Source organism: Hetaerina americana, unplaced genomic scaffold (genome assembly GCF_022747635.1).
Source record: "Hetaerina americana unplaced genomic scaffold, ioHetAmer1.1.p SCAF_13, whole genome shotgun sequence".
Lineage (NCBI taxonomy): Eukaryota > Metazoa > Arthropoda > Insecta > Odonata > Calopterygidae > Hetaerina > Hetaerina americana.
Window position 1 is genome coordinate 13,928,708 of NW_027286403.1, and position 23,898 is coordinate 13,952,605.

Here is a 23,898-nt window from a genome sequence, read left to right on the forward strand (position 1 = left end):
TCGAATCTGCCAGAGGAATTATGTGTAAAAATGTTATACGTATTGCTTGGGCGTAATTTTCATATTAATTATAAGGTATTCAGTACAAGGTGAATGCAGTACTACAGAAATGTTGACGAAGTTTAGGGCACCCTTTAAATTAACTCGAATTTTGTTCTTAATTCAAGAAAAACATGTTGAAAATGGGATCGATTATCTAAACGGTTATAAAAAGTTTCAATTTTTAAATTTAAATTTATATCTCCTTATTTGTGCGTCTTAATAAGATAAAAAAGCATCCTACATTCCATATTTCAGGCGAGGACAAGTTGAATGGGTATAGACGAAGTACGGTAACTTTAATTATTATTTTCTCGGAATAACCCTTCATTTTCCATAATTGCTGAGAGCATTTTCCTCATAAAATAAATTTGCGCTTCCTAACTGCTGTGCTTTGACCTACATCTTCCGTAAAAACTCATAAAAGGGGAACATTTTAGTAATTTCAGATGTACTACTGCTAAGGTTTTTTTGAGGATGTTATTACTGCGGAACTCGCGCTGGGGCTGCGCCCATGATGTGTTTATTTACGCAAAAACTTCCAACTAATGGTTACGATGAGCAGGTGACTCTATTTGCCAGCAGTGAACAGTGCATTTTTTTTCAAGAGTGCCCATTATGAGCCTCTCAGGTTAAATGCGAGTGCGGCGTTACCAGTTTAATACGCATTATTTGCAACGGGACGTGCCTACATTTTGTTTTTGAGCACAAGTAAAGTTCTTCGTATATTTGATAGGTTTTTGCATCCATATAAGTCTCCATGGTTCCACCTGCAGAAAAGAGCAGCCGATCAAGCTGAAAGGATTTCAGTTTTTCACCCTGATATTTAGCTTGTGTGTAAAAACCTACCCGCATAATTATGTTGATATTTGTGCTTCTTTGATGAGGAGAATAGAAATGTTTCAAGTTGTTACGACAAGAAAACGATATAATTTTCTGCCGAGTACTTAAGATTTGATAACAGCGGCAGCCGGGAAAATAGAAAAAAAAAAACGTTGACACAGTTGCGACAACTCGCGAAAATGTTGAAAATTTTCTTGGATAAATAATATGTTGCATATTCTAACAAATTGCGTCACACTGGAAAATAGGATTCGTAAAAGAGATATATTGTGGGGAGGAAAATGAAGAATGGGGAATAAATCGAAATCCTTACAATGTATTTAGTGATAAAATAAATTGCATCGAACACAAAATTGAAGAAAAAGTAGGATGAGATGTTCCAAAGAGCGTAAGAAAAAAGTGTTTGTAGACTAAGAAAAAGGTGTGAAAAGTATGGATAAAAGAGATAAAATAAATATAAAATGCACAGGCAAATATAGATGCATAAAAAAGGAAATACCACTGAATATAACTGTATTATTATATAACTCTCTATCGGATATACCTATGTACCAGGTAGCTATATTAATTTTAAAATGGGGAAAGTACCTAAAACATACAGATTTCTCGTTCGATTCTGATTCAAGTTGACTCGAGCATAGCTCCAGTTCGAGAATTATGACTAGATAATCTATAATAAATGGATGTTTACAAACACCATATTTTTCTCAGTTGCAAAATATGTACGTTTAGAATATCATTTATAATTTTCAATTCGAATTAAAAGAGCGGTTCATAGTGGGTATGTTAGCGCAATTTCCAATTCGTCAAACATTTCTTTAGATTTATACCTATATAAAGCATTTCCTTTGATAAAATACTATTTCTGATATTTTTTAATTTAGGGTCACAATTTTTGTAGCCTATTATGAATAAAAACAAAGAAATTAGCTTGACAAGCTCTACACGAGTGCTAGTGTTCCAGTAATATACACGATTTCCGCATCGTTAAGGGAAATACAACAAATAGGGGAGGTACAAAGGCTTAATTATCGTTATTATACATTCATCTGTTGTCGATCATTGGTATTTCAGTCACTTGGACGCCAGCCATTGGGTTGCTCGCTTCCTTATAGCAGTCAATTTGACCTTCCTCCCTTCTGTTAATTTTGTTTCTCGTCTTATCGGCACGTTTAATCTTCAAAATATTCCTCCAGTACCGGATTTCTATTCTTTTCTGATTGGATTTCCAAATACTCTTCGTCTCTGACCCTCAAAGTGCCACACTCCATACAAATCTTTTCACCTTCTACTTCCTTGTTTGTAACTATCTCTTCTATGGCCAAAGTATTTGCCTTTTCACCATAAACTTCTTCTTAGCTTGAGCTATTCCGGACTTAAAACTGCGTAGAGCTATTGTCATTCGATGCAATGGTAATTCCGTGACAAAATAAATAGTTCCATTCCTTTGATTTCACTTATCGTAAACAAAAATATGTATTCACCTACTCTTTAAAAAACATTAGGATTTGTTTTCACCGTATTGAGTACCATGTTTTATCCTTAAAGGTCCTTGATGTATTACGTTTAATTATGTCTACGTCTTTTTGACTGCTTAAATTAAAATCATCTACGAAACGGAGAATGTTAGTTCAATTAACTTCACCTTAATTCTTTTTATTCCCATTCCTAATTCTTCTCCATTTGCCTACTCCAATTACCACTAGTAGAGGGATGTTGAAAAGTAAATCCTAATACCTCCCAAGTAAGTACTTGTCCTTGCAGCTAAATACTATTTTATCTTGGTTGGATTCAAACAAAATATTAATTTGGGTGTAAAAAACACATCACTTTTCCGCGAGTCTCAAAAGTTACTGAAATGTTTCCTATAGGTTTCCCATTTCCGGGGGAAAGTTTTCAACGCAAGAATTGAAATTGGCCAAATTCATCCTGTTGCATATTCTTATTTATATTAGCGTCTATATCTTCTATTATTCACACTTTACTAGCTTGAACATTATAGATTTGACTGATTATTCCCCCTATTCTCTACGTTTTTCCGACAGCAAAATCATTATGCACTGTCTGACATTGGCAATGTCCTTCCGCTCATCTATATAAGTACTTGTTAGGGGGAGACTATTTTTCTACATGTTTTAAGGTAGAATAGGGCTTGCATCTTCATGGATCCGATTTGTTTTCCAGCTGGTCGATTTTTCTTTAAGCCAATTTTCAATTTTTCCTCTAGTCCCTCAACTCGTCATTCGCGTTATTGGTTTGGGCGATTACGACGGCAAAAAAAAGGTTCGGTTCTTTTCTCATCTTTTGGCCTTCGTCTTTTTCGCCAATGCATCATTCTTTTCTTCAAAGTCCTTCAGTAATATTGCACTCTCGTAGCAGTCTTTTATGATGAAGTTTCTCCAGCTCCTAACGGTTGTTTTATGCACATTGCAATAACGATATATTATAAGGGCATTAATTGTCGAAAACCACTAAGGCTAAACGTAACTTAGTATGGCGTTAATTAGTATAACAATGCGGTACTTACCAACCCTACCAGCAAAGGTTTGGGAAATAATCGATTATACCTTGCCTTTAATAAATAAAAACATGACATTGAAGTAAGAGGATTGAAAGATACACGAATGTTTCGTATTTTTGCTCAATCTATTTTGTACTGCACAGAGTACTCAGGCACAATTACAGAGACTTGATTGATCGCAAAGAAACGCCTTGCTGCTTTATTTAGCCTCACGATAACAGAATCTTATCATCTAGTTTCTTAGTCCAAAATACGAGACATAATTTAAAGGTTCTTGACTGTCCAAACAAATGTCTGACAGCCTCTTTTTTTATTTCCAGCGGCGACGGAGCCGGCAGGCAAGGTGGGAACAGTGGTGGGGTGGGGGAGGATATCGGAGGGTGGAACTCTACCCTCGGTAGCCCAGGAGGTGCAAGTTCCAATACTTAGTTTGCAGCAGTGCCGGGCGGACAGCAAGTACCGTCCGTCTAGGATCACAAATTACATGATCTGCGCGGGGAAAGGATCCCAGGATTCATGCCAGGTAAGACGGTTTTCACATTCCCATTTCCGGGAAAAAATGTTCAATGCGAGAAATAAAAGTAGTGCAAACCATCAAGCACTCCTAATTAAGTTTTATTTAAGGATGAACGGGATTAAGTCTGTAATGTAGTGGGTGTAGAGGCAGGATGGGCAGTAATAGGCAAGGTTGTAAAACTGGCTGCCCCGTTTGTGCCGTGGTGAATAAGCGAATAAAATGATAGCGCAAACGCGGCTGAAGGGCTTGGGGGAGGGGGGTAATTTAAGTGACGTTGGAGGGTAGCGGTTTAAGTCAGTTACATTTGTGAAGGTTAAATCTATAGTTGTTCTGTCAGCTAACAGATGGGTCAGAACAGATCAAGCGCAATTAAAAATAAGTTTGAGAAGCAAGAATCAAGAAAAATCATAACAAAGTGGAAGTGATGATTTTCTCAATGAATAAGAACTAAGGAGATTAGAAAGAGGATTCGAAATAATGGGTAGTAGGGCATGCATTGGAGCAGTCAGATCACTGTTACCATGTGGTTAGTATTTCAGGTGGAAAGAAGCTAAGTATGAAGACGTTAGGAGAAGAATTGCGCGAGTAACAGAAGAATTTTCAAAAAGGAGGGTTTGAAAGAGACAGAGAATACAAAAAGATCCACGTACAATACTACAAGTATCTTTTATATGGCATTTTATGATTCCAAAAATGTTTCGTTGATCGGAGAACACAAGCTTCAAGATTTTTGATATATGGGCATGGAGAATGCTAGAGGTATTGGCTAAAATTACGGAAGTGGACAAAAAGGAAAAAAATGTTACCCTGTGGATGATGGAGAGAGAAGGGTCATGTTATAAAAGGAATTAATTTGGAGTATAGGATGGTATATGTAGAACCAATTACATTGTGAGGGCAGTGATAGAATAATGTTGAGTAAGAGAGGTAGTAGGAAGAAAAAAAAGGTTCTTTGGGTGGCATAAGGGCGGTATGGTGTAAGCAGTAGGAGCTTATTAATGATTTAATTTATATTAGTGAAGACGTATCGCACGTTTCTACGATAAGGAGAGCCTTAAAAGTACCCTGTTCCACTGCATACTACGAAAATGTGCATTAATGTTTTGCAACCATGAAAATCTACCCCTCATCGTCAAACTACAAGCAATAAGTAAAAAATATTTAGGATAGTTATGCTCCGTGATGTCTAAATAATGTTATATGAACATGAGAGAGGATATTTTTTTAAGGTTTTCCCTTATCACTCGTGGCAGGTTAAAAATATATAATATTATAGCCTGAAATCTTTATATAAACGGCTATTGAAAAAATTTAATCTAAAAGTTTTTTTTTATTGATCCAAGTTATTGATTAGCTACTAACACAATACAAAAATGAAAGACCTGGGCGATGAAGAATGCAGTTTTTACCTTTTTATTGCTGTATTGCTTCACACTCGGTAGAGTGTGGTCCTGAAATAGTCATTATGAGAGACGAACTGCCATATCCATTCCTTTTCTATTCATCACACTGCAGTTTCCACCTTCCCTGAATATACTACCTTAAACAGCGAAGGCAGGCTTTTATGCAATAGCAAAATAATGTAAACAGTTCCTTTTAGATCTTGTAAAATTGATGGCTACCAGCGTAACTTTATGGAATCGATTAATATTGTAAATTAAAAAAAGTAAATTTGTGATTTCACTGAAAATTTATTAGGATGCGACCCGGGTCGTATTGTAATAAATTTTCAGTGGAATCACAAGGTTACTATTTTTTCATTTCCGATCTTGTAGACTTTTTTGAATGGGTTGAAAATTCATGTAACTATCTCGGCTATTGTCTGGGCTTCGTCTCTTTCACTCTCAGAGTGAATTTAGGAAGTTGACCGTTAGATATTAGACCGGTGGACGGTCTTGTGCGTGCTTTGATTTCGTACTAGGGCCGTACGCACGCTGGTTTGGTCCCAACCTAAAATGTATTGAACGGATATCGCATAACTTAGCATTGTATCTAAAGAGCATCTTTACTCCCGCTAAATATATGTAAGGAGCGTTTCCAAATAATAATTAAAATATTTATTTTACGAAAGCCGAGCATACTTGAAAAATAATGCGCAAGAATATCCAGTAGTTAATCACAAGCAACATTGCTAATCATTAATTTTTATTGGAAGACGTGGTTAATTTACTCTTCTAACCGTAAATACCATTTCTGTCTTTTATAGCATGAATTCTCAGCTTTAAATACGTTAAAAGTTATTTTTTTGGCGCTCCCAGTATCTTTCCCATCCTAGGCTCCAGATTCACAGTTTGCTTTTCATCCAGTTCCCTGGAGCCTAGTCACCAGACTTTATCTAATATTCATCTCAAGTCAGATAGGGAGAGCTGATTGGGACCTCGAACCTGCTACCTTTGGATTAACTGATCTAAGACCTAACTGGAAAGAACGTATCAAAGAGTAATAATCCCTCCAATAAAATAATTAAAACGAAGAAATAGCATAGCAAAATAGCTTGCAAGGGATAATCCAAAGAATGATACGTCTGAAAATGTGTAGAAATTATAATTGTCTTTATGTTGCCCAAAAGGTCTCAAATCTCTCGGCGATTCGAAGCTCAGCACTTAAGAGGCACAAATGCCATGCATCATTTCATCTCATGCATAATTTGCTCAAAATGGAATCCATTTTCACGGATAAATTCCACGTGAATGATTAAGCAAGTATTAAGTGTCCGGAAAAGTCGGCTCTTCATTAAATCATAAAATTTTATTTTCCCTTAGTGCACTGTTCCGGAGAAAATCAATTTTCTAAGGGCTCTGCATTAGAAAATGGCAACGAAATTGCATTGTAGATACAGCTGGATCGATATCATGGATTATCAATGCTGTAATTTTTAATATTTATTCAATATTATCAATAAAATTTTGTAACGAATTTTGCAACAATTTTTTTAAATTCACCGTCCGTTGCATTTATTATTACCAAGAAGAATAGATTTTTAATAATAATAGTAATGAATGTTTACAACTGATTAGGTAATTAAAAGACGTAAAGATGTTTGATTATTAAAACATACTACAATGAAGTGCATTACTTTCCCATCCGTGGGAGTTCCCGTATGTGGCCACTACACTAGCACCAGTAAGACCCTTGGTTGTTTCCACCAACCCTCGCGGCCCATCAGCCCTCCTCTGCCCCGCTCCTATCCTCTCTTCTTTTTACCAATTTCTCCTTCTCTCCCACTCATTTTCTCCCCACATCATCCTTAACTTTAAACTTAAAGCATAACTTCCCCTCTCTGCACATCATTACACCGCAGTGAGATAAAAAGTGCCCTGACATCTAAATAAACGTATGGAGGAGTATCAAGTGTTTTCTTCCAACATGAACGTAATCAAGGTGTAAACGGTAGAGCTGAATACCAGACATTATCCTCTATGCAAGCGTAGATTTTTTATTCAAACAATTTGAAATACTTGGGTATCAAATCAGGAATCAAAACTAAAGTATGAATATTATCGATAGTCGGGAAATATTCAATTCGGTAATTATCAGATGATTTTGGCATGATAATGACTAATATGGGCTTATATCGATGCATAACGCCTAACTCAACTCCAGACTTCTAGGATTCTACTAAATACGGATATAGTTTTTTATATAAATCGAATTTTATAAGCCATTTGGTCCCCATAAAAAATAAATCTAATCAAACATCCTCCCCTCTTTTACCATTTTTAGCATTCCATTGCCTCTCAGTATTCCTGCATCAATTTGTACAGCCTTCGAACTTCCTCCAACAGCTGTGCATCCTCCCCTTCCACGCCTAAAACTTTATCACTTATTTTCCTTTCCGTCTATTTTATCTTCTCCCTTCTTCTCCACCCATACCACAAAATCTTTCAATTACATCTTGCAATATTTATTGTATTAGTGTATAAGCTATTCTTTTGCATCAACGACCAAGTTTCCAAGTCATACAAAACGAAGCTCCATATTTAATCTTTCGCTAATCTCTGTGTTACACATTACTTAGGTGTCTGTCATAAAATCTTTATAAACTCTGTTTTGCATGATACAGTTCTTCTTTTAATGTCCCTAATTGTCTGCCCACCCTTCTTCAAAACACTTCTGAATAGGTGAAGTGTTCTGCCTGTTCCTTAATCTTTCCCCAGTTTTAATGCTTATCTTAGCCTTCTTATCTCATGGGTACCTCATTGCCTTTCTTTTCTCATGATTCATTGTCATCCCATACCTATGATATAGATTCTTCAAGACACATATAATGAATGTAAATCTTTGGCAAACTGGCTAAATAACAGTTGTTCGTCGGCAAATCTAACTGATTTGAAGAGTTACTCACATACGACGTTCACTCCAATCTCCGGCCCTTTAAATGCCTCATTTGATATTAAATCCGCGTACGCATCTCGTATACATATGTATTGAAAATTATTGATGATAATGGAAAACTCTGGATCACTCCCCTGCCTTGCACTATCCATTCCAAATCTCCATCCTATATCATCCCCGCACAATTTGAGGCATGTATGTACAGGATCCAGATAAGTCGTCCAGTCTGGTTTGCTTTTATCTTTTACAGTATTTTCACTACTTATTACAGCTTCAATCTGGCGGGTGCCCTTTCTGAAACCACAAGCCATACAAACATAATCGTGGTTATACTCATGTGCCCTTATCCTTAACGCCCTTATCATTGCCTTGGCCTCAAGCGTGCCCACCCCCTGCCTCAACCCAAACTGATCTTCTCTAAAGTAATTATTTGCCCCTTTTTTCATCATTTCGTTGACAATTCTAAGTACTACCCCATCTGGGGGTGAAGCAAATTATATTACTATCTTACTCGCATGTTACTGTTTTCCTTTTTTCGAATGGGTTTCAATCCTGATCTAACAAAGCCCTCCGGCCAAATTCATCCCTTATAAGTGTTCTACAAATGAGCCTGTAAAAACTCTCCCTTCCTCGTTTTCCTGAATTCTTGAGTAGTATGGCCTTCATCTACGTATTCCCGGAGCCTCCTTTGATTTTAATTCCTTGGGCGTCATTTCTAACTCACAGTCATACGTTCCTACTCCCAAGCTATCATTATTTATCTCTCCTCTACTGATCTTGTCCTGTTACCATCTCTCAGAATTCTGTAAACTGCCTCCGGGTAATCCTTTTTTCCGCCTCAGTTAAGTTTTCAACATTCCAATTACTTATATTTCCTCTTCTGATTCTCTTAAATGTAACATTTTACCTCATGCGCTCTAAATTGTGATGCATATCAAATTCATTATTACCAGACATTTCCAATCGTTCAGTTATTCGAGAAAAAGCTTCTCAAGGTAACAACTAACATAATAAAAGGTATTACGATACAAAAAATTCGGAGTGGAAAAATGATTCGCCTTGATCGGGACGTTGTGACTAAAAGTCGTACATGCTTACAATTTCACAGGCATTCGCAGTCGTGCGCGATGCGCCACAGTCCACAAGTACGGTATCTACGGTATTTCGTCACAACATCTTGTTCCTTTAAAGCCCCCAAAATTTTGGAGAGTTTGAGGACGCCTTGATAGCTTGACTAGCCAAAGCACTCCGTCGGACATTGAATGATTCAGGTTCGAATCCCGGCGAATGATTTTTACACTGAAATTTTTGCATTGTAATGCATATTAGTGGATGACTCCGTCAAAAGTTACTGTCGTGGCATCTCCCGGAGTTTCTTTTAATAGTGAAAGGTTTCGGAAAATAGCACGGACTATTTATTTCCCTCTGGTACCGTCATCCCGCTTCCTCAGCGAAATAAGTGGACGTGCCTACTTAGTTGAAAGCTTAGAGATGGGTATAAAAAATACAAAGACGTGTTTTTATGACATTCTTGATTAGGATTACAAAATCAATTTCTACCAGGAAAAAAGTTATCCGTTCATGGCAGACTATAGGGCACGCATTTCCTGATGAAGACGGTTCACCTGGCGGTAGCAATATACTCAACTGACTTTTTCAAATGGCATTCGGAAAGCGGTCTTTACAACGTATCCTAGTCATTCGGTTTTTTTTCGTCTACCTTCCTCGATACAAAGAACGTCTGAATTAAGCGGCTAAAACATACTATTTTCCTTGACGTGCACATATTCGCAAGGGCGATTCACGGAGAAGCCAGATCACCACTAAAGCTTTACGACTCGGACCAACTCCGATGATTCTACGGTCCAAATTGAAGTCTCACAATTTCACACTCGTACTTTTATTAGCGGGTTTTATGTGAGCTTGCAATCAGTAATCTTTGGCTAAATTTAGTACCTGCCCACTAAGCTCGCAAATAGGTAAGAATACGAAGGTAAGAAAGGAGTGGTTCAATTTAAAAAATTATGTTAAAAATGGCGACCCGAAAAAAAATTTGTGTCATAGCATCGGACAGGGAGCTTTCCAACCCTGTTCCCCAAAACTGGAGACACTGGTCTTAGAGATATTCAGGTCTGATTCGAGTTCATAGCATTTGGCTTAGTAGTAAATTAGCGATCTGATGGCTCGCAAAGACTAATTTAGACAATTTGGTCACATTGTAACCATATAAAATTTCGCAAAATTAGGAACTTTCAAGATTATGTTCACAACAAGATTGTGTTCGCAAATAAAAGGGCTAAAAGCAGTGATTATATCAGCAGGGGGATCGCATTGCTAAGGGAATATTCAGAAGAAGATGAGAAGCAAGTGTGATGTATTGTGTGCCACAACCACGGTGTTTCCCTACGCCTCGTTGCTAATCATTAAGAGTGATTTGTCATGGAGGGCTGCCTCCGCCATGAAGTTGTGAAGGCAAGAAAAATGGTAATGAGTCACGATTACCTGATGGTGACTTTATACGATGTAACCAGTTTTAATATTTACTTATGAGTGAAAAATACAATTTATAATGGATTTGAAGAGTCATGCTTTCCATAAATTAACTGAATTTTAGCACTTGCCGCAGAGTTTCCATTTATAATCAACGGGCGTCAAACGATTTATACCGCAAAGCAAGAAATAATTATTGGTAAGTTTTGTTTTCTGTTTCCGATTCAGGTATCTGGTGTTACATATTTAGAGATGATATTTAAGCCATCACAACAGCAGTCAACCCATTATTTGGTTTTAAATAACTTCTGACAGATATTACTGCAATTGGTTTGATCGTGTACCAAAAAATAAGTGTAATAACTTTATGCATTCCGAACAGCGTGTTTATTTAGTGAGCATTTTGAATAAAAACTAGGTTATTTTCAATTATATCAATCTGAAACTTGTGAAATCTCATCTTGATAAGTTCAAAAATAAATTGTACATATCACCAAACTTCAATGCGGAACGACTGGTTTCATCGCATTTGTCACATCTTCAGGTGTAGTTATTTACAATACACAAAAGTTTTTCTAATTCCTAATAAGGTCGTATTAATTGCTCATCGGAAGGGAGACTTAATTAGAAATTGACAGCATTTGTTTGCCTTCCAGGGAGACAGCGGCGGACCCCTCCTTGTACAATCTGGCGGGAAATTCGAGATAGTCGGTAAGTACTATAACCAAAACTATTACTAAATTAATCGTAATATTTAATTGCATAAAAAGAAGTTAGCGGGATCTTTGGAGGTCGATATTATTAGCTTAGTTTAGTTGAGCGCTATTATTTCGGAGGTTCGGGATGGTGGAGTGGACTGACATACTTGATTCCCACCGAGAGGGCCTGGATTCGAATCCTGGAAGCGACAGACATTTTTCAGTGGTATCTCGATCCCTACTTTAGGTGCTTTGTGAGAGGACATTGAGTGAGAACGACGTGCGTCGGATGGGACGTTAAACTGCGGACCCCTTGGCGCTTATCGTTATGAGTACGCCGACGCCGCCTTAAGACGCCGGGTTTCTCTCCACACTTCCTTTCCCATCCATCCTTAATGGCGCAAATGACCATAGCTGTCGGTCGCCTCCCGTAAAACTACTAATACTGCTATTAGTTCTTATTCCTAGGGTAAACAGCTGCATATACTGACTCCAGTTGGTAAATACTGACTCCATATGGTAAACAGCTGCATATACCTATCTCAGTACAATCCCTTCAGACGATCGTAGAAAATTTTCCGAGCTCTTCCCCATCAAGATTAGCGTCATCATAATAATTTAAGCATGAGAATGAATACAGTTCATATGTACTATGCTCGGTCATTGTGGTAGCCATAAAAAAATTATTTATTTTACATAACTAATCCAACATTATATTTTTATTACGTCATATGAAGTACCAATAACTATAATAAAGAGATGCGATGAATCAAAACCTCATATAATAAAACAAATTATTACAATAGAGGCATGGTGATTAAAGTACTCGTCTCTCACGCTCAGGATCCAGGTTCGAGGGTCGAAACTGACAGAATCCGAAAGTAATATTCCGATCCCTCTCTTGGGTTTGAGACAACGGAAGTGGCGTGAACCATCAGACGGATGAGTGGTTGAGTTGTGGTGTCCTTCAAGGAGCTTTTCATGGATTGAACTCTTAATGCCGAGGTCGAGTTCACTTCAGCCTCATCAAGCCTAGCCTCTCCAAACGAGCCACCTCTCCTAAGATACATAAGTGACCCACTTGCCGCGCTTGACCACAATAACTAATGGTATCAATCTGGCCATGTTTGTACACTTCGCACTATGACGTCTTTACAGTCCACCATCACGAAAACAATACCCTTCCATAGCATAATTCATGTTAAATAATTTAAAAATAATACCAAATCTCTAATTTTTATGATCCCTAACATGTTTCAAATATCATTTTACCATTTCAAGTCTCTCGAATGCTGTAAAGAATGGCTCGCGCAATGGGTACCGTTAAAATGTGTGCGTGATGGCGTATTTATTTAGTTGTTGTCTAATTGGTTTTAGTTGTTGTTTAGTTGTTGTACAATTGGTTTCATAATTTGGTCAAGAGAACCGATTTTGGGTGTAGGATCGTGGATTAATTGGAGTTTTGAGTGTTATGGAACCCATACTCCCACAACAGCGCACTCCCTCATCATTGTATGTTTCTTTAATACCTCGTTAGCCAGGGGATAATCCCTCGTTAATGCATGCATTTCAAAAATTTAGATCTTTGACCTTTCTTGGTTTAATTTATTGATCGAGTGTTCAGTGTGGAAAATTTAAACTAAACACTATATATCCGTGGAAAACGGGACATAAATTAGCACAGAAAATGTGAAGGATTTTTCTTTCCAGCTCTGTGTACGCCTTTAAAAAATGAGGGCTAGTTGAAATATTTGAGATACCTCTCTTTCTTCCGTGGGTCTACTTTCTTTCACTGCGTCTCAGCTCCCCTGCCTCTACATTTCCGGTCTCAATTCTATTCATACTCTTCCCTGTTCCCCTCTATGCCCAGAAGAAAGTACTTAGTTTGCTCCCTTTATAGGTTCTATTAGAAGAGCGAGCTTATTGGTCCCGCGAAAGTTTACACCTGGCAGAATATCATCTCCATTTCGTTATATAAATTAATTGCCATAGAAGAAGCGGCTACTTCCTCCGCATTACGAATGCAGCATTTAAAATAGTGTTCACATCAATCATGCCATTTGTAATTTACTTCCCTATATGCGGAGACATGGTGATTGCCCGCTAATAGGGAATACATAAGTATTTTTCAAAATCTTTTATTAACTTCACGTATTCTGGATTAAATATAACGTTTACATTTAAGGTCGGATAGCCCAGTGCAGAAGTTTGGAACATGGGTTGTCCCTGAAACTAGTATAACGTACATTAATATTTTATATAAACTCTAATAACAATAAAATTTTATATAACTCGCATATAAAGAATGTTTTTATAAATGGTGGAAATATTGGAAAATTGTTTCATGCGGTTGGATTTTGTAAAGTGCACCGCAGAAATGTCTTGGAATAAGACATAGTCCAAAACTAAGTTTCTTGTGAAACTATGGTTTATTATATTACCTAATATTGTCGTCTTAACATATTGAATCAAACTAAATCTTAAACACAATAGTGCGTTAAAATAAACGTTTTACGCTTCTCTAGTTAATTAAGGTATCGGTTGTTTTTGTGTCACGCAATGTTTTCTGATATTAATTGCCAATAAATTATGAGTTAATTAATAAAACTCTTCTAATCTGCTGACAGGTATAGTGTCCTGGGGAGTGGGCTGCGGAAGGCCTGGCTACCCCGGAGTCTACACCCGCGTCTCCCGCTATTTGGAGTGGATGCAACGAAACATGAAGGATACGTGCATATGCACCGAATGACCATACTCATCTCACAACCGCTCACTAACCTCGTTTTGGCCGCCATGAGATTTAAGTGGCTGCTGTCAAAGATCTCATTTGAGGCACTGCATTGATATAAGAACTTTAGACAAGTTTTGCGCTAAATGAAAATGGCAACTCTCTGGATGAAGACCGTTCCTATCCTGAGGCAACAATTAGGAATCCCTCAAGGGATGAATCATATGAAACAATGTTCCTAGAAATAATTACGAGGTAACGGTAGCCATAAATTGCCATTCTCCGACGATTTTTCCCAGCTACAACACTTAAAGTGGTTGACCTAAATAGTTTTTCATTTCCTCGCATGTTGTCTCATCACTCATCATTATTCAACGGCGCGTGATATTCTAATCATTAATTTAAAATTAATTTGTTTATTTCCACTAATATGTACCTTTCATCGCTGTCATTACATTTCATATTTTTATTTAAATATAAATATTTTATTTAATGAAAGTTGCAGAAGTTATTACTGATTTTCTCACAATAACCTGGTACTAAGACTATGAAAAAAATGGAGCTAAAATATTGTTCCATTTTATAAAATTCTAATAAAACAGAGCACTTTAAAAACATTAAAAGTACTATTGATAGCTGAGGAGTTTCACGTAATATTTTGATCAAGTTTTTTATTAATTCACTGTAGAAGTGACTTGACTCTCTTGTATTTAATTATCTTATTTAATTGATAATTTTGGTGTGATTTGCTCTTCAAAGAACCAATTGTGAAAATCAACCAGGTGGTTGGTTTGATTAATGATGGCAGACCTCACGTTACCCTAAGCCCAAAGGTATGTGAAAGACACATCAGGGTAGGAGGGGGCGGTTTCTTTCCCTGTTTATTCCCAGGAAGTGCTAATACGCAAAAAAACCACATCGCTTGTGCAATGCTGAGGGTGCCTATGAGCGTCACCAATCTATTGATGAAATAAAAATTCTTTCTTGTGCAACACCACCGATCATCATAACCCACAGGAGAAAGCGAATAAACATAAATTACAGGAGTGACGGATTTGAAGGCACACAAATAGGAGTTCTGAAACGCCCGTCATCTACTTGACAAGCTCACATTCTGACAAATTATTTTCAACTGGTTCTTATATTCCTCCATAGAGTATAATAAAACCCATGATTAATTTTTAGCTGACTTCCAGAATGTAATATCCCTAACATGGGTGAAGAGACCGTTTGGTTCGAGCTCCCTACCTTCGGGGTGTACAAGGGCAATTTCTACTTTTCATTGTTGGTTGCTTAGCTTCAACGCCGATGTTATTTACTGACGTAGAAAGCGCTCAGGAGTCATGGTTCTTCGCGTACTTTTTGTGAGCATTCCCTTTGCTGCTACGATACGGAGTTAAGGAAATCTAGTATGTGATTTTTAAACTAGCGGAATGGTGATCCGTATTCGTAAAAGGTTTTGACGGAAATGTTTCTAATATATAGAGAATATGTTTCACTTGAGAATAATCAAAGACTTTTTTTCATTTACTAGATTATATTTATTGCACTTCTGTCGATGCAGAAACTTAATGCAATTAGTTTGCATCTTTTGAAAATCAAACCCTTGAATCTACAATTTATCAAGCAGATCATAGGCATTTGGCATATCCTGATTTTCTCACTCCATTTTTTTCACAAGCGGCCATTATAGTCTACTACCTTACTCTGACTTAAAACTTGTCATTTTTGCTCATAATTCCTCCATCATCATCACAGGATATCCTCATGAAACACGTTAAATTAAACTTGTAAAAATATCTATAGGGAATCGATTAGACTTGACCACGGCAATGATTTCTTCTAGTACCAATAACTTGTTTCACAGAGGTTCAAGAACGGTCGGGTTCACTTTTACACCAAGCCGCTTTCTAATGCGTGTGTGCCGTGCGAGCCCACGACGACGCGGTGCATGGCATACCCAGAGAGGGAGGGAAGGTCGTAGTGGGAAGGACAAGGCGAGAAACGCGGTGCACCCACCGCCCTCATCATTCCCACTTATCGAAATTAACAGCCAGCCCAATGACTTCCCCCGCGAAGGACTTGCACCTCCTTGTACCTCGTAGGTGGAAGGAGAGTTATAGAGAAAGCAGGGAAAATGCTTCACGATGGAGTAAACTCAAAACCTCGGTGCAAGAGGCCAATGCTCCAATTAATTCCCTTCCCTGTCCCGAAAACATAGACAGCCACATACTTTTATAGTTATAAATGTTTTCTTACCAATTTTAAGAGGGAAAACACTCTTTGTACTCCGTAAATCCGACATGCATGCCGTCAGTATGCTAGCCTTCGGGTTCTCTCGAGTGAAAAGAGAGTTCTTTTGGCCATTCTACCAGAGTTCCAGTGACGCTGTGATGGTTCGTACGCCGAAGTTTCCTTAAATAGTACCTTACGTTCGAGCATTGATTTCGGTGCAATTCTGCGTCAGAAGGAAAGTAGCACCGACCCGGATAGACCGGTGAGTAGCTCACGTACCGGCCAAACAGAAGGCGGTGGGCTGGAATGCCGCCGTCGATATTGATGCTGTTTGGTCGTGTGAGGGATATTTCTTAGTTGACTTCACGGAATCACTGGAAAAGAACTGTAGAAATATCCGAGAAGCTCAATGCTTAAAATAATTCAGAAATAAAGTAGCGCCCATGTGGAAATGAATTTTATACAATATACTTAATAGTCCGTCCAACATTGCTGATTATATAGTTAACGTTGGCAAGATTACTGACACTGGAGAGATTTTATACACGGACTGAAGGATCCTATCATTCTGACAACCTCAAAATCAGTTTTATCTCTACTAAAACATTATTTTCACAGCACATAAATTTAGAGCTGTAATAGCCTGGTCATTCAGGTAAAATTTCAATCTGTTGTGAACTGTCTAAGTAATTATTGAACGTCTCTCTGCTGAATATTGGAATTGAATCGTCGAGGGGCAACAGTGCTCTGTTATTATAATGGCTTAAGTAAATAGAAGTAATGAAATTGACCGTGATTTTGGCACTCTGAGCGCAGTTGGTGAAATGGCCTGTCTAACCATGAAGTCAAAACGCACCTGCCAACTCGTAATGCTGCTCAATTTGTGTTGATGAGAGCTCTGGAACCAATCTCAGCGCCACCCGCAAATCCCGGCATCAAGATTTCCTCCTTGCCCGACCCACTGCGAGGATGGGCGTGTGACCGCGTTCGAACGATTAACATAAAGGCGTGATTACGGTGCGAAATGAGTCCGGCGAAAAACCGCGATACGGCAACAAAAGTACCACCCTTCACCGAATCGGCCGCTGTCATTCGGGAATGGATACAGCCTGTTGGACTCGATCGCTGGAGAAGGTGGGGGGAATGGGGTGGTGTGGCCCCGCGGAGGGTAGGGAGGGAGGAGACGGCCAAAACAGGGGCACCCCACCCATCGCATTCAGGGAGAGGGAGCGCAGAGAGAGCAAGTAGCTCTCCCCCTCCCCTGAAGAGAAAGAAGCGCACGAGAGGAGTTGGTGATTTCGCGCCTTCGCGAGAGATGACGGGGGACGATACCGCGCGTCGGGCGACGCGCGCCACAGTTTCGTAATCGGAATGGTGGAGTAGGGGAGGAATGGGAGGGAGTGCTCCGGAGGGGAAACGGGGAGGGAGACAAAGGGGGCGGAGGGGGCAAAGCGAAGGTGTGCTTGGAGGTCGGCGAGGGCAAGGCGTGCACCGGTTCTCCGCGCGGTACCGTTAACGTCGGCGCGCGCGGCAATCGCCCAACGAAGAGGCGATGCCGTCGGGGAAGGGGGGGACCCCAACTCGACGGCGCCGATCACGATCGTCTCCCAGTCCCCCTCCCCTTTTCTCGCGCCCCTCCCCCATACCCCTCCCTGCCGCCTCTCGGCCCCGGAATACGCAGGGAATGGCGGGGAGGGGGCCGGAAGCGAGGACCCGGAAGCGGGGTCCCGGAGGCCCGTGGTGCACTTGGGTGATCTGCGAGGAAAATAACATGCCATCGCCGCCGCTTGGATGGCATGGTGCTGATCGGCATAGGTTGTTTCGAGGGAGTTTGTGTAAGGGGGACCAGGGGCCGGAAATACGGGGGAGGCGGCGAAAGCGGGGCAGCGGGACCGCTAAGGGTGAGGGGGGAGAGTGCGTTTCCCCTACCCGCTCCCCTTTCTCCCTCCAGCCTGCCCCCCTCCCTCCAGCCTTTCCTCCCTCCCTCTCACTGGAGTCGTGCTCAGTACTTGTTAGGCACCCGGCATGGATGCCCTAACCCGCCTTTACACGGGCCGCTCCATCCACGTCGCCCTAGCATCGGCCCTCCTAATTGCCACCGTCGCCCTTGCGCCCGTTTCCGCTGGACTCGCCCAACCACTCGACGCATCCACGGTCAAGGTGAGTGAGTGTGAGCCCTCCTATCCGCGCCATAAGTCACCTGGCACCGTGCTCTATGGTATATTAGCTGCGAGCGCGCTGACCACCGCTGCCGACGAGGTGGTCCGATCCCCTGTAGTATTTTTGTTAAGCGTATAGTTACTTCCTAGAAAAACTTTATAATTAGACGGCAGTGAAGAGAAAAATTAAGGGTCCTTGAAATCAAGAATTGTTAAAGCCCACCTCCAATAGTGTATTAAAATGATATTTTTGGCCAAGAAATCAGTGGCATGAATATCAGTGAGAGTCAAATAATAACATTTTTTTTCTAAAAAATCTGCCTAATAAATATTGTAGAGCAGTAAAGATTGACTTTAATTTTTTCTCTGAATAAGCCGCGCTCTGGGTCGATCAATAATGACTTTGATTTCACCATATCACTACATATTTTGAGATACGAGTAGGAACGATGTGTCACCATCCTCAACGAAATTATGAAATAACCTTACAATCCTGAATATTTAGACATGCCGTCCAATATTTATTTTAAATAGTTGTCCATAGCAACAATATTAGTCAGGAATACCATATACTTGTACGTCTAGGAATTAAGCGCTAGGCATACTACTCTAGAGAAAATTCCTCAGTTTCAGCGTCAGGGTTAGTTTAGTCTTAACTTAGTGTTAGACTTAGTCTCTATGACGGGCCAAATACAGAGTGGTTACATGACGGATAATTTTAATGCTGCATAAAAAAAACTTCTAGACTAATATGCGCAACATTACCTAAGAAATTTTAGAATGTAGACGTGTGATTAAATGTATTAAGAGCATTAGAAAGCACATATGTAAAGGGATTTCGATGCCCGAGTTAATCTTTACTTGGGTAAACTGACGACTGGGCATATAACTAAGAGAAATTACAAATGCTGACAACGTTCCTTTTCCTCCAAATTCCGATAACACGACATTGGTTGATTTGCATAATTTTTATTTTCTTGTATTCATTGTCTTGCGGAGAAAAATTTCAACGGATGTCAATGCTGCTGCCATCCCCACCCTACTTCCCTAAGGTATGTTCAAATTCCTGCCGTGGAATCCCTACGGTGAACCGAGAACCGTATTCTACTTGCAAAGGGATGGGGCGGAAGACTTTGAATTCCTTAGGATGGTTTTAGTATTATCATTTGGACTCTAATGAATAGGTATTTATGGCGCCCAAATTCCCATAACTCCGCTGCTACATTTCCTGATGAGGAATACCAAAGTATATCGTTAGACCTCTTAGGGATTCAGGTGGTGATTTGACCGTATTAGAGGGAGGTGAATTCACTATATAAATCTCTTTATTTCATTTATTTAACTCTTCCATGTCTAATCAAATAACGATTAAGTTAACGGTTTATTATTAAAATCAGTGTGATATTAAGGCAAATCTTTCGTGGAAAATTGTTTGGACTGCGAAAGAACAACATAAATGAGCTTATTCAAAGTGGGTTTCACATGAGACTAATTTGTACAAATTTGATTAGACAGAAGAAGTCTATTCCTTCGCCGCTTACAGCTATTCAATGTAAAGCATTACCTGAGGCAAGGAAACTTTTTGTAAGCATTCGGCATGGTGAATAACTCATTTTCACTGGGTCGATTTCTCAAATGCTTTGCGTTACAGGTTTTAATTACTAAATGGGAACAAAACTATTGAAGCGAACTATTGAATCAACGACATTTGAAGGACGTTCACAAAACATTTTTGGCAAGATTTGTGCTTCTGAAAGATATTTTTATAAAGCGTGCTACTATTACCGTAACATATTAGAGTTCCTTGTAAATTTGAATTCAAGAAAGTCATGCACTGCTAACGATGACTTTAAAGTGAGCAGTTAATTTACGAATACTGACACATTTTTCAAAATACCTTGCAATAGAGGATGCATTTGTAGGTCCCAACGAACTTGTGGATCCTGTAAATCTTGGGTATCTCGAAGCCGACTCATAAATGACATTTTCTTCTTAATCCTATACATCGAAAATAAAACACTTTTCCCAGAAGATCGCTAACTTCATATTAAAAATTAGGCTTTATTTAATTCGTTTTTATTCACACTTAATTAAATTGAATCTTTAAATCACTACGAGTTCCCTTAACGTATCAGAGGCAGGAAAAAGCATTTACCGTTCAATTATGCGAATTATCATGTACAAATATCTCTGGAGTTCCGAAAACATGAATTATACGTATATTGAACGGCCAGTGAGTAAACCAACAGGTAGAGGAAATTTTTATGGATGACTCATTCGATACTGCAAAAAGCAATTGATCGCCACCGCACAGAGGACGTGGGCGATGTTACCCCTCCCGAAATGGTGTGCCCTTGGATGCAGGTTTTGAGCATTGACCTGGGCGTTGGTACACTCCATTCGGTCGCAACTTCCTCAATTTCACAACGGAGGATTTGCCCTGATTTTTCATTCCGGGGACGGGAAAGTATTGCTATAAACACCTGATGCAATATACCTAGAACTCTATAAAGTAAAGCGCTATGGCTCAAAAAGAGTGGTAGTCCATTGCGTAGAAGACTGAATTCTTGATCAATGGGACCAGGTTTGATTTCGGACGATTCCTCTCGGCACTCTTAGTTTAGCAAAAGCTTCGCAAGTTTTTTGGGTACCAGATCTTCCTGGGCAACGGAGAAAGAAGCTAGCCCCCATATCCAATGTGAGAACTTCACCCACAGTAAGGTTTATTAGGAAGTGCAACCAGCAATCAGCCTGCTGGTTGATTACTCTGCTTTGGTGGCGACACAAATCTCCCGAATTGTAGTTTTGAATAACAATCTCAATTTCACGACGATTGGTGAATTATTATCAATTCTCACTTCAAGAGGTTATTCTAATCGAAAGTGGAAAAGTGATTATTTTCAAAAATAATTTTCGGTTTACACATCCAAGGCGTTAAGTTTAATGACACATTTTTCAATCCAACTCTACCGTATTCTAGGTTCATACTAAATGCACTAAATGCGAGAAATGTTTTATGGTATGCTCGTTATGCTTTTCGTCTGTATAACTCTTATATTTCCACAGAAGATTTTAAATGCTCCTTCATTTGCTGAATATGCATAAAAGATAGGAATATGCATAAGAGGCAATCAGATGTCAAAAATCTGTGGACTCTATTGTTTACAATTTGTACTTTTTCTTTCAACAGTCAGTTAAAAGTTTTGCGCGTGCACAAACTCCATTGATGCCCTAAAATTATTGCCTCCGTACAAGTCGTCAAGGTTATCCCACAATAAGTGCAATAAGTTACTGGACGTTTGGTGAAAGCATAGGCTTCGTATACACGGTACTCAAACGTGACTATATTAAGTAAATAACTCAACTAACAAAAATGTTTCATCGTCATTATAAATAGATGGCATGAAAGTAGCAAAAAAGCGGGATTTACCTCAATCCCAATTTTATCCCAAGCATTCACGAGTGTTTCCCTTACAATGAAGGATAATGGAGAATAGAGCAATAATGATTTTAGTTGAATTTCTATTTCATTTAAAATAGTCCGCATTAATCAGCCTCGGATGTGTAGCTTCCGGAATGTCGGAGGACACAAGGTTTAAATTTCTGGCAACGTGTATTCTGCTATTCTGTTAAATTCGTCTAAATATACTTATAATGTTTTAATAGGTAAATGCGGAAAATAGCAGAATAATATGTCCCTTTAGCATTGCTATCAGCGTCTGAGGATTTAAAAAAATACTGTATCATTTGGCAGATCAACGAAACCATAAGAGAAAAATATATTTTTAGAAAGGAACACGAGATTTATTAAAACTTGTCAGTTATTCTCACTTTGCATAATAGAAATACGCAACTTAACTACGGAAGTATATCAGTATAATATAAGAAAATGAATTTTTTTATTATATCTTCAGAATATGTGGAATGTCTGTTAAATTTGTTATGTTTCGAGGCGGTAAAAAATATTTTGGCAGGATCTTTATGCTCTCATTTCTTGTAGAGGTTTTTTTACTTGCTTTTAATTTAGTATTATTTTGCTTCCTTAAATTTAGTATTGAATTCAGTATGTCTAGATAAGAAGGGATATCCCCTATTCTTGTTTTAATGGCTCTTGAGTTTATGAACTGCTTAGGATTACACTGTTAATACTATACGCATTGGATTTTCTGCTCAGAAATCAGAGCTGCAAGCATTTCAATAGGCTTCAATCCTTTTCCATACCCACTCAGGCGCATGCTAACATATATAAAGTGTTGTAATTATTAATTCAAAATGCGTCGACCTATAATTTCATCGTTCTCTTCCTATATGAAGTCAAAAGAACGTAACCTCGATTTCATATCAAATATATGCCCCCGCGGCGAGCACAAATTATTTTCCCTTAAACAACTATTTAAGTGCATTCTAACGGCACACCAACGGAGTTGTTTGCCAAAAGGTCCACTGAGGCTAAAAGGGCCTCTTTAAAGGTTTATTGATCTTATATTAAATCGTCAGGAAGAAAGAGGAAAGGTGGGTAATTTATCACGGTACTTCTAGAATAATATCATCCCCAGTAAAAACCGGTCACCCATGACCCGCTCTTTAAGCATATGAGTAGTCCTCAACGAGGGGATTAGGCATACAAATTAGCAAGAACCCGTTCGTCGTTTACTCGTTCTACCACGTAAATTTTCTGTAATGAGAGTTTGCCGGTTTTTTTGAGATTTCGTAGAATTTACCTTGCATACTTATGCTAGTAGACGTCTTAGAAAAAACTTTAGATCAAATCAATAGAACTTAAGAATTCTTTATTCCGACTTTTATGGTCTGGGTGACATTCTTCACGGACTTAACTGTTCCTTCAATCTGTAACTTCCTCCAGCAGTCTTTTATGTGGCCATATTGGATTTCAATGCTAATATAGTCCATCATTAAAGCAAGGAGTAGATCAGAGGTCAAAAGAGCAGAAATGTAAATAACACTCACGAGTCACTGAAGAAAATGAAACTGCTACAGAAAATCAATTATTCTATTGCGTCTTTCAAATAATGTCCATACCTGTTTAATCTGCCTGTCCATTTGCTATCTGTCTACCATTCTGTTGGCACGCATCAGAAATTTCCTTCCGAAGCCCTCCTTAAACTGAAATGAATGAATGGATACCTAACTTCGAATGCCGGAAATATATTAACAGTAGTGATTTCCAAATCTTTTTCCCCGCATTACATCGCATTTCATCTAAAGTTTTTTCTAAAAGGTCTTCAGAAGCAGTCAGACCAAATATCAAATCTGTGCTGCATTAAACGGAGTGGAGTAGGAAAGGAAATGAACGTGATGGCTGGAATCTCGAA

At 38.8% G+C, this 23,898-nt stretch overlaps 2 protein-coding genes across 2 annotated transcripts in view; both read left to right on the forward strand.

Annotated features, from left to right (window-relative positions):
• The window catches only part of LOC139686134 (trypsin-1), a 31,346-nt gene extending 17,154 nt beyond the window's left edge, over window positions 1-14,192 (forward strand). Inside the window, exons 5-7 of the mRNA XM_071583318.1 lie at window positions 3,724-3,926; window positions 11,402-11,456; window positions 14,071-14,192. Coding sequence (XP_071439419.1) covers window positions 3,724-3,926; window positions 11,402-11,456; window positions 14,071-14,192 — 380 coding nt within the window. The remainder of the gene's footprint in view (window positions 1-3,723; window positions 3,927-11,401; window positions 11,457-14,070) is intronic.
• Window positions 14,193-18,431: 4,239 nt separating this feature from the next.
• Window positions 18,432-23,898, forward strand: part of LOC139686135 (trypsin-1-like) — a 43,729-nt gene continuing 38,262 nt past the window's right edge. Inside the window, exon 1 of the mRNA XM_071583319.1 lies at window positions 18,432-18,566. Coding sequence (XP_071439420.1) covers window positions 18,432-18,566 — 135 coding nt within the window. The remainder of the gene's footprint in view (window positions 18,567-23,898) is intronic.